The sequence below is a fragment of the Dysidea avara genome, chromosome 12 (assembly GCF_963678975.1).
Source record: "Dysidea avara chromosome 12, odDysAvar1.4, whole genome shotgun sequence".
Classification (NCBI taxonomy): domain Eukaryota; kingdom Metazoa; phylum Porifera; class Demospongiae; order Dictyoceratida; family Dysideidae; genus Dysidea; species Dysidea avara.
In genome coordinates this window covers 9,513,585-9,525,348 of record NC_089283.1, presented here as the reverse complement: position 1 = coordinate 9,525,348, position 11,764 = coordinate 9,513,585, and the positions used below count along the sequence as shown (strand labels likewise).

General features: G+C 36.4%; 1 protein-coding gene and 1 pseudogene across 1 annotated transcript; both read right to left on the bottom strand.

Annotated features, from left to right (window-relative positions):
- Positions 1 to 3,685: 3,685 nt before the first annotated feature.
- On the bottom strand, positions 3,686 to 5,271 carry LOC136240964 (arylsulfatase B-like). The gene has a single exon (XM_066032057.1). It carries the CDS (start codon positions 5,246 to 5,248, stop codon positions 3,761 to 3,763), a length of 1,488 nt encoding a protein of 495 aa, XP_065888129.1. The 5' UTR covers positions 5,249 to 5,271; the 3' UTR covers positions 3,686 to 3,760.
- Positions 5,272 to 7,443: 2,172 nt separating this feature from the next.
- LOC136239816 (arylsulfatase B pseudogene) lies at positions 7,444 to 8,918 on the bottom strand (annotated as a pseudogene).
- Between the last annotated feature and the right edge of the window lie 2,846 nt (positions 8,919 to 11,764).

Here is an 11,764-nt window from a genome sequence, read left to right as displayed (position 1 = left end):
TGTGATTAACTCTTGGAATAGTGTTCCTGTGGAAGTTGTTAGGGCTACCTCTGTAAATCATTTTAAACAATTATTGGACATGCACCATGCGCACACAGTGTACACACTAATAGGCAATGTACACACTAAATATAAAAAGTGTAGCGATCAGAGTAATGCAAATGGCACTAATTGCAACAGGAAGCATTTAAACTTGAGCATCAACACAGCATACTGCCTGTATTTATTCCGTTTTAATTGGTTTTGGTGTTGTATATGCACAGACAAAATCAGACCACAGACCCCAATACTGAATAGCATTGGAGTCATTTATAGATTTGTGGTCCATTTTCTCTTTTTACAGGGACTTTTTTGAATTAGTTGTTTTAATAGTGACTAAAGATGGAGTTCGTATAGGTAGTATTGGAACACTATTTTTGCTGTGCAAGTTGGTAGCTAAATTTGAAAATACTTACTATAATTATATTAATCAAAAGAAACTTTTTAAATATCAAAAGCAACATAGTACGCATTAAATTTCATCTTTAAGCAATTGATATAGCAGGATATTTGAACAACGGTGTTACGTATATAGCATGCAGTGTAGTAAATAAGAAGTTTGAATTCAGCGCATACACTCATTTTTAGGGGATATTCTATTAGAATATTTCAATTTTAGCAACTCAAATCTAAGCCTTAATCCTGAATACAAATTTTGATCCCTTCTCATCAATACTTAGAAGCAGTTAGCCTTCCCCTATTATTGTTTCATTGTTATTTATTTATTATTTATTTATTTCATTGCTTTACAGATACACAGAAAAATTACAAGGATGGTAGGTACAATAATAAGACAGTATGATTGGAAAGGTGATCTGAAGGACAAATGACAATCAATTCCAGATGCCTATAAAACTAACTACTTATACTTAACTTAATTACCAAAAGCCTATGAAACTAGTTATTACAATAAATGATAGTTACAAGGGTTGGGGGGCTTAGCACAATTACAACAAGGACATGCGAAATGGAAAGTACATTTATTATTTGAATTAAAATTACTTAAAAAATGTTCCCATAAATAGCTCTTTAACTGTTGCTTAATTGTGTTGAAGGAGAGGGTAAGGTCAATTACTGGCAGAGAATTCCATAATCTGGGAAGTCTATAAAAATAAGAATTGGCACATATTGAATTACTTAAAATCTTGTGATGTAGTTTGATATTTGATGATCTGGTATTAGAATTATTGAAGGTTACATAATTGGAGATGTTAAAACTAGGAGTAGGATACTTTAATGATCTGATGAAAAATAGAATGTCTAGTAATTCAAATGTGTACATTAAGGGTAATAGTTTGAGATCCATAAGTCTTTCCTTGCAATCCGAAGTGAAATCGTTTAAAATAAATTTGGTGGCACGTCGCTGAATTCTTTCCAACATCGAAATATCCTTAATGAGATTGGGCCACCACAAAGGAGAGCAATACAATAAGGTTGATCTGACTAAGGTTAAATAAAGAGTTCTTTTGGGTTGGATTGATATAGTGTTTTTGAATGTTCGCCGTATCAGACCAATTGATTTATAAGCCTTAGCTGTAATGGCTTCGTAATGGGATTGCCAAGTTAAGTTTGTTGTAAATATGATGCCAAGATCTTTGTGTTGAGGTACTTTAGATAGTTGAAAATTATCAAGATTGTAAAATGCAAAATTGCCAGCAGCTTCTAGCTAGCAGATAGTAAAAGATTTGAGGAGTGTGCTTTAGCATCCCCTACATCCACTCATAATAAATTACAGTCAGACAAAAGCCGTTTTATGATAGCTGCAGAAGTCTTATAACTAAGAACTTGTAAAGCCTAAAATTCTAATAATTGCAAGACAAAAATTATCAGAGGTGTATCCGGGAATTTTATTCTAAGGTGCATGGTTTCAAGATTTACTAGTGCATGGGTATAATTATATTTATTTATTAAGGAGCTTTACAGCACAAGTGCTGAAGGTCTGTAGAACACTTGGTCCTACAGCCTGTTTTAAGTTGTTACATAAGTGTGTTTGAAAAGGTGGAGAAAGGAGAAAAAATCCATGGACCTAGGCAGCCTGAAACCTGCAGCTATCCAATCAACATAATTATGACAGATGCTGGGGGTTCACAGCTGCTGACATAATTTAAACTCTTTAGATTCATGATTTCATGAATATGGTATAGCTATATTTTTCCTTTAAGTGAATGCTAAATGTCTTTTATATGGCTGATCAGATACTATAGTGGTCCCAATAATTATATGCATTCCAAATTCTCCAACTGAATTGAAAAACTGTAGCTACTAAATCATTCTCTAAATTTCAAGTTAGCCATTTTAATGTCATGCATATTCTGTTATGAATGCTCTATTAGGTCTAGAGTAGCTCTATTGGAATTCATCTGACTGCTCTATTAGAGTATCTGAATGTTTAAAAACTTAATGCACTCTTAAGAAATCAATGTAAGTTTCCTATTTCACTGTAGCTACATGCACTACCCTGCCTTGTTCCTGATTAGTGTAACTAATTGGTGTTCCTACCTACTCAGTGCAAGCCCACAAGTTTAACTTCAAATGGGGTTTCCAGAACCCTAGCGCACCCCCCTCCCAAATACCCCGACTATGCAGTTATACTATATAACAGGGAATTCAACCGATTAATGATCATACAAAAGGCAAACCAGCTACAGTCAAGCAAACTTTTAAAATCATTCAATGAGGCTGCATTAACTACATGATAAGGTAGGTTAATCCAATCATTGATGGCTCTTACAATAAAAATGACATGATCTGACTCTTTTATGTAGATGATTTGGCTTAAATAATTCATAGATGAGTTGTTGAATGCTGATTAACAAATTTGATGTATCTATGTTAAGATTTTCATTCTCTTTTGATTTCATGTAATTTGTTCAGTTATCTTTGTAATTTAGTTGCCTTAAAGTTGTTGCATTTGTTGCATTTGTATCCATGTATTTGTTTTGTAACCGTGTGGTAAGTTTTGTAACCATGTGGTAAGTTTTGTACTTGTTAGCTAGCTAGCTAGCTATGTGTATTTGTCTGTATTGTATATGCTGCTCTGGCAAGGAAGGACGCTATCAGAGGGAAACTCACAAATCAAATCAATAATCAAATCAAATATTGATAGATCATTATCATGTCACCGTGGTTCCTCCAATATTTTAGTGATGGTAAGTTTAGTTCAGCAAGACAGTCATATATTCAGTGTGCACACTGTATGTACACCAATAAACTAAGCCCATGGTGCTTTATAACTAAAAGAAAAATAAAACTTATTCACAGCTCACAATTTTTCACAACAATAAATCTATCTCCATCATCAGTTGCATATTCAGCCTGGAATGATGCATTTGGTGATGATTGTTAGTCTTCCACAGTGAGTCAGTGATACAATAAAGCTTCACCGCTACTGTTATTATATTATTATGCTTGACCAAGTTTCCATAAACCAGCAAGAGTAAAGTTTGGCAAATAAGAATTTCAATCAATTTTGTTAACAACAACTCTAACAAATTCACCAATATGCCTTAATTTTGATTTTAATAAGTATAATGTTATTTAGTGAGCTTTTGGCAAATTAAAGTTTTTAAGATTATATCTTTTGTCATTAATTCATACGCAAACGAATAGGTTGTAAAAAACAATTAAAACTTTTGAACAACAAATTAAAGCATTCTATATGCATACAAAAATCAATAAACAAAAATCATTACAAACATAATAGTTTGAAACTGTTAAAAGATCAGTCCAACCAAGGAGTCCACACCCCTCCAAAATGAGAAGGATTAGATTTTGGGTCAACTGGAGGGTCTAACTGCTCAATATGAGTAGAATTGTAATATTCTATCCTCTCCTTTAACCGGTTAACTATGTCAGGATGTTGGTCTGCAACATTATTCCTCTCATTTGGATCCTCTGTGATATTAAAGAGCCATGTGAGAGAAGGAGTATATGGAGGAAGTTCTATTGATCCATTCATATGAACCCAACCATCAGGACACATGTCTCCCACTTTTGGTGGAGCTAAACTACAGTTAGGTAAACCTGTGATCAGCTTCCAATCTCCAATTCTGATAGCTGCCTGGCCAATAAATCCTTCACGTGGGGGATCTAGGTTAATCAATAGTTCTTTACGAGGTGTCTCACTGTTCATTGTGATGGTTGCCCAAACATTGTATCCGTCTAACGCCCACTTGTTTCTGTCAAGCTCTAATCCTGCAATACCTTCTACTATTGTTGGTAGCCAGTCAGTTACATGAATTAGTTGATAATTGTCGTAGTTTAATTTAGGTAACTTTGCACCCCATACAAATCCTGTACCACGTACACCTCCTTCCAATACAGTAGCCTTGTTACCTCTTAGTGGCCAGTTACTGCTTCCATATGCTGTCTGTCCTCCATTGTCTGTAGTGAATATAATTATTGTATCATCTAACAAGTTTTGTTCCTGTAATCTCATTGTAATATTGGCTATTCCTTCATCAGCTGCTCGTAACATCCCACAGAATATGCGTCGATTGTCATAAGGTATGGGTCGACATGCTGGATCATCAATGTAACTTTGGGGAACTTCTAATGGAGTATGCACAGATTGATAAGCAGCATAAATGAAGAACGGTCCCTTGTCACTATCATGTTTGGCAATAGCTTGTTCAACAGCTTCAGTAAACAAGAAGGTACTGTAAGTTCCATTTTGGTCAGAAACTGGTTTAGTGTTGTTTCTGAAATCTAACGCACGTTCAAATGGTCCAACACTATGTGTATAGTAGTCTTCGTCAGCATCATAATATCCATAGAAGCTATCAAATCCCCTGTATGTTGGAGTGTATTCCCATTTGTGCATACCAAGGTCCCACTTGCCCACAGAGTGAGTGGAATAGCCACCTCTCTTCAACTCGTTTGCAATAGTAGTTTGGTTTAATGGCACGCCAAAAGGATGTCCATTTGTGATTACTTGCCTTGCTAATCCCATGTGATAAGGATAACGACCAGCCATCAGAGCAGATCTTGTAGGAGAGCATAATCGTTGGACATAATATTGTTGTAATCGAATTCCTTCGTTGGCAAATTTATCAATGGTCGGTGTTTTGATGTCAGATCCTTTGTAGCTGGTATCGTTCCATCCCAAATCATCTATGACAATCATCAATATGTTTGGCTTTGCTACAGCGTCATTTTGTTGTACCAAGGTAGCTAAACCGAGAGCAAGCAGGATGGTCCCCTTCAACATTGATATCGCTACAAACACGTGACATTAATTACCGTTGCGGAATTACGTAGCCACACCCATGGAAGCAGTCAGTGTGAGGCCAGTGACACACGCACTGGCCTAGCGTTGCATTTCATCACGTTTTGTCTAGCACTCTAACCAGGGGTGGATCTAGGGGGAGATTTCTGAGGCTTATAGAAACTGGTCAAGTATATGATTAGATTCAGGCAATTTTTAAAGGGTTCAGATCGAAATCATCTATAATAGAGCAGTCAGCTACCCTAATAGAACAGTCGCATTTGTAAAAGTTATTCAGTTTACCTGCAGTAAAACAAATCTAAAACCCCATCTCAGAGTGCTTAAGACCTGATTTTTCCTGGGGGCATGCCAGACCCCCCCCCCCCCCAGGATGCATGGCATCCATGCATGTGTTTGAAACTTCACATGCTTTTTTAAACATACTCTGTGTAACAACTTTAAAACAGGCTGTAGGACTAGGTGTCCTACAGCCTGTGTTGTAAAGCCTTAATAAATAAATAAATAAATAAATAAAGCTCCACTCTTAACACTTTAGCCCATTCCTGTTGCTATGCTAGCAGAAGCAAGAATGCATATAATCAGCCTATGTCAATCAATCAATCAATCAATCAATCAATCAATCAATCAATCAATCAATCAATATTCTTTTTACATAATTATGTGCTTTAAATGTCAGCTTTAAAGATTTCTGGATTTTTGGTGAAAATTTTCACTAGATTTGATCACCAAACACACAACTTCCTGGGGGAGCATTCTCCCAGACCCACCTACAGATTTAAGTATGCATACAACAGAAAATTTGGAAATCTGTCCCCAAAATTTGTGGAGCTACACTTGTTGACTCATCAGTGCCATTCTGTGCTGAGGATGGTATACAAGGGCATTACATCTAGCTAGCCCAGGAATTAATACTGCATACCCAATGGCAGTACATATGGTCAGAAAATCTGGTCTGAAGCCATATATGCTTTGATCAACCACAAAATACAACCTTTCTATTGTACTCTAAATCGGGAACATTTCAACATTGAAAATTTTCATCGTTCACAAATTTTCGATGAAATGTATTTTCGTCATTTTAGTATGGAAAAAAGCAAACCCAAAATTTTTAGTTTCAAAAGCTTATTTGAATCCCTCCACTAATAACATTTCATGGTTAAAATTGTATAAATAAAGAAAGAAAAATAGCAAACAAACAAACAAACAAACGTAATAGACATGAGATGCGTACGGTATGCATTCTCTATGCTCAGTACTTAAGCTTGTATCCTATTATAATAGTTACTGTGTTTAGCTATATCTGTTCTATTTTGCTGCTTGCTGCCCTTACAAAGTAGATTTCTGCAAAAATATGGAAAACTCAAACAGACAAAAATCATAAATGCTCCCAATAGCTCCTTAATAGCTATGGACTTATTAGTAGGTTATTCAACATCTGTTAATACAGCTAGCTTAATGCCTGCATGAGTATATAGTATATATGCAAATTAGAAAATTGCTAACTAAATGATGAGTCATTTTAGCAATATAAGTTTGCTATCAAAAATACATGCATCCAAATTCAATCTCTGAAGTTAAAGTTAGTTGGAAAATTACGTTTTATTTACAAAATTGACTATACTAATGCACTCTCACAAAAAAAAATTGAGTACCTTTGAACATATTATAGAGTATTAAGGATTTCTTAATTCTACTTTATAGCTGCAGTAGCTAATGCATCAATGTTTAATTTATAGCAGAAGGTTATGTCATTCATTATTTCGCTATGCCATTTCACTATACCATTGATTCCAGTAGTTAATTGATGTCACAGAAATAACCAGTGTATGTAGCTACGGAACTCATCAAGCTGCTGCAGCTATATAAACAGATGGTGCAATGGCAGCAGCTGTATACACGTATATAATGAGTTCAGGTAGTATTCATACTATAATGGAATATATAAGTACCCTAAGATATGTAACACGGTTTTTCCACACTATAGACTTCATATAGAGGCTGAAGACAATGTATTTTTATTAATTAAAAACACTATAGCAAAATGCAGGACACACTAAGTGTATATAAATACAGCAGCACAAAATTGAAAAGTTACTATACATGAAAAATGTCAATTTTTTACATGAACTACAGCAGACAGTCTGCACAATGTGTTATATGTAAGTAACATACTTTACTCAGGCCATCCAAGGTGTCCATACTCCACCAAAATTAACAGGATTAGATTTAGGATCTAACTGTACAATATGTGTAGAATTGTAGTATTCTATTCTCTCCTTCAACTGTTTAACAATGTCAGGATGCTCATTGGCTACATTCTTTCTTTCATTTGGGTCTTCTTTAATATTAAACAGCCAAGTGAGATTAGGAGTGTATGGTTCAACTTCTATTGAGCCATTCAGATGAACCCAACCATCTGGGCAACCATCATAGATGTGTACGTGTCCATGTAAGCTGCAGTTAGGCTGTCCTATAATAAGTTTCCAGTCTCCCATCCGCATGGCTGCTTGACCAATGAAACCTTCACTTGGAGGATCTAAGTTTATTAGCAGTTCCTTACGAGGTGTCTGACTGTTTCCAATAATAACTGGCCGCACATTGTATCCATCTAACGCCCACTTGTTCTTGTCAAGTTCTAATCCTGCAATACCTTCTACTATTGTTGGTAGCCAGTCACTCACATGAATCAGTTGATAATTGTCATAGTTTAGCTTTGGCAACTTGGAGCCCCATACATATCCTGTACCACGAACACCTCCTTCAAATAAAGTTCCTTTATTCCCTCTTAGTGGCCAGTTACTACTACCTTGTGCAGTTTGCCCTCCATTGTCTGTGGTAAATATATTTATTGTATCATCTAACAAGTTTCGTTCTTGTAGCCTCATAGTAATGTTGGCTATTCCTTCATCAGTTGCTCGTAACATCCCACAAAATGTACATCGTCTGTCATAAGGTATGGATCGACATGCAGGATCGTCAATGTAACTTTGAGGGGCTTCTAACGGAGTATGCACAGATTGATAAGCAGCATATATGAAGAGTGGCCCCCTATCAGTATCATGTTTGGCAATAGCTTGTTCAACAGCTTCAGTAAACAAGAACGTGCTGTAAGTTCCATTTTCATTATTGACTGGTTTAGTGTTGTTCCTGAAGTCTACATATCCTCTAACACTGTGGTTGAAGTAGCCTTCGCTTCAGCAGCATCATAATATCCATAGAAGCTATCAAATCCCCTGTATGTTGGAGTGTATTCCCATTTGTACACGATACCAAGGTCCCACTTGCCCACGCAATGTGTAGAATAGCCACCTCTCTTCAACTCGTTTGCAATGGTAGTTTGATTTAAAGGCAAGCCAAGAGGATGCCCGTCACTTATTACTGTTCTTCCTAAACCCATGTGATAAGGATAACGACCAACCATTATAGCAGATCTCGTGGGAGAGCATACTCGTTGGACGTAATATTGTTGCAATCTAATCCCTTCATTAGCAAACCTGTCGATGGTGAGCGTTTTAATGTCAGACCCTTTGTAGCTGGTATCGTTCCATCCCAAATCATCAATGAAAATCATCAATATGTTAGGTTTTGCTGCGGCATCATTCTGTTGCATTAAGGTAGCAAACAGTAGAAGGATAATAAACCATTCATTCATTCTGTTGCATTAAGGACATTTTCAATTCCTGTAAATCCTCGTCATCTGATAGTTATGTAACAAGGTAGCCACGCCTTAATTATTTTGCAAATGTGCAGAGCATGCATGCAGCTTAAGGAACCGGTAGTCAATGATCCTGTCTATTTACAAAGCACAGAAGCCTGGGGAGGAATGCTATATAGAGTCTAGCTACATACAGAAAAGGCAGTGTGAAAATTATTTGTGACTTGTGCACCCAGTTAGGGATCCTCCAAGTGCTTCAACATGTAGCTACGTACTGCTCCACTGCAAGGGCAGATTCAGAGAGTTTCTGAGGTTTCCAAAAACTACACTGTTAAAATGAAGAGTAACCACAGCTCTCAAGGAGTTCCCAGTGTAGGGAGGATTTAACACCCTTGGAGAGTAACCATTACTCTAAAGGAGTAACTGGGGAGTAACACATGCTCTGAAAGTGGTGTCCCTTACTCTTCAGAGTAATGGTTATTCTCTTCAGAGTGTTGGCTACTCTCCATGGGGTGTTAAATCCTCCCTACACTGGGAACTCTCAGAGTGGTGGTTACTCTTTATTTTTAACAGTGTAGTCAAGACTGATTTTGCAATGATCTGCGGAGTTTTCTAAAGGTTCTGATTCCGAATAGAACAGTCAATTACCCTATATATATATATAATAGAACAGTCACGCACATTTATATTCAAGCCGGCTGTGCAGTTGAGAATAACTGCATGTACAGGCTGTCCATCCAGGGTAAGAGGGTATAGCTACATATATTGAAATGGTATTTGTCTTATGATCATATGCTTTTGTAGATTACTGGATACTGCAAAAGCGTTACTACAAAATTGGCATGGATTTGTTTTTCTCCTGTATGAGCTCTTACAGGTCCTAACAGAGAGAACTATTATCTGCAAAAGCTTTAATTTACTACAATATTGACATGCATATGGCTTTTCTCTTGCTCTCATATATTTGCAATGTTTTCTATCAAGTACGAGTTTTTAAAAAGCTTCCATAGGTTACCCAGTGGTATCAATGGTTTGCCACTGAAAGGGTTTTCTCCTGCATGTGTGGCTTGTACATTCAAGTTACCTTACATTGTAAACCCTTTACCACAATATTGGTATCACTTTTCTCCTGTTTGAGTTGTATTTGCAGATTACAAAGCCTTTACTGCAATATATTGACATTGGAAAGGCTTTCAGTTCTCCTGTGTGAGTTTTTAAATGTGATGGCAGACGTAAATGCATTACTACAATGTCAACAATGATAGGGCTTCTCTCCAGTGTGAATTCTATTCGAACACCAGATGTTCAGAATGCTTTGTTGCAATATTTGCATTGGTATGGCTTTGTGTGATTAGACCTTTTATTTTTGGTCACATTACTTTAAAATTAGACAATTGTTTTGCTGTTGTGATGCTGAAGGATGATCATTGAAGTGAACACTTTTCCACACTTGTGCACTAGCATTTTGACATGACAGGCTATACTTCATACTAGTGGTTAATTTTCAGGAACACATTGAAGCACTAATTTTTTTGCAGAGTATACATGCAGGTAACAAAAATGAGTTCTTATGCTAAATACATAGATAGCTGTTTTACTTTAGAAAAGCAAAAAACAGTGACCACATTTCTTACAGATCTATCACTTAGAATACAGTACCTCCACCAGAGGCTTGAAATCCTGCAGCAATACATGTAATCATCTTCTAATTATATTGTTAAAACCTGTAATAGGTATAGCTTCAAATATATGACTCCATTATGGTTTTGCAGCTTGTTTGTTTCTCAAAATTTGCACATGGGTCATTAATAATCATGCATTATTGAAGTAGATATTCCAAAACACTGGCAAGTTATCTGTAATAATAACAAGGTTGGTTACACAACCTTCTATAAGCTTTTGCTACCTTTGTTGAGCAGCAATCAGCAAGTTTTCTGTGTTGACATGTTAACATCACTCATGCAATCTTCTCAGCTTCGAAGGTACATACTAACAGCAATAATGAAATTTGAACCTTGGTCTTGATTATTCAGCAGAAGTATAGCTAACTGTCACAACAGCAATTTTAGAATTAAACAAGAGGCAGAAGAATGCAGTGAAGCTCAAAACATAGTACACTAGTTGTTAAAAGTCCAATTCATGGATTAGGTGTATGCTGTCATCATACTAATCATTGGTGCCTAAGGCTAACAAAAGTTTCACTAAGCTTAGGAGCATACAAACTGTGATCTTTAAAAGTGTCAACATCACTTAACCACTACCTGTTTTCCATCTCATAGACTAAATTAGATGATAGCTAAGAAGAGCTTATCCATTAATAATAATAGTAGCTAAAAGCTTGGTAGTTATCTACAAAATGAAAAGATCACGATGCTCATATTAACCAAAATAACATTGCTCTTAAAAAACTGCTGAAAACACTCTTTTAGAGAGCCAAACTTTTATGGAGATATGCCCCATAGGTTGGCACATTCAGTTGTAGCGTGTTTCATACACTAATACCCTTTCTTCCAAATAATTTGACTAGATAAATCTAATCATGTGGCCTCTGCATTCATAATACCTCCTTGGCATCACTGACTAGCTACTTATCCAGTTCAGGCTGTACAACCCCCCTTTCAGGGACAGATCCAGTAACAGGCAAGAGGAGCTCCTCTTGCCTGTTCCTGGATCTGCCCACACCGTAAAAAATTAGTAGTGAATTGCTCTGCCACAATACTCACTACTGTTAAGTAGTGACGTTCACTACCTTTTTCAGTAAACGTCACTACTTGGTGGTCAATGTAGTGATGTTCACTACAAACTTAGTGGTGAACGTCACTACACAAAAATAGTGAGTATTG

Coding starts and splice junctions, on each gene's coding strand:
- LOC136240964 (XM_066032057.1), bottom strand. CDS start 5,248: ATGTTGAAGGGGACCATCCTGCTTGCTCTCGGTTTAGCTACCTTGGTA.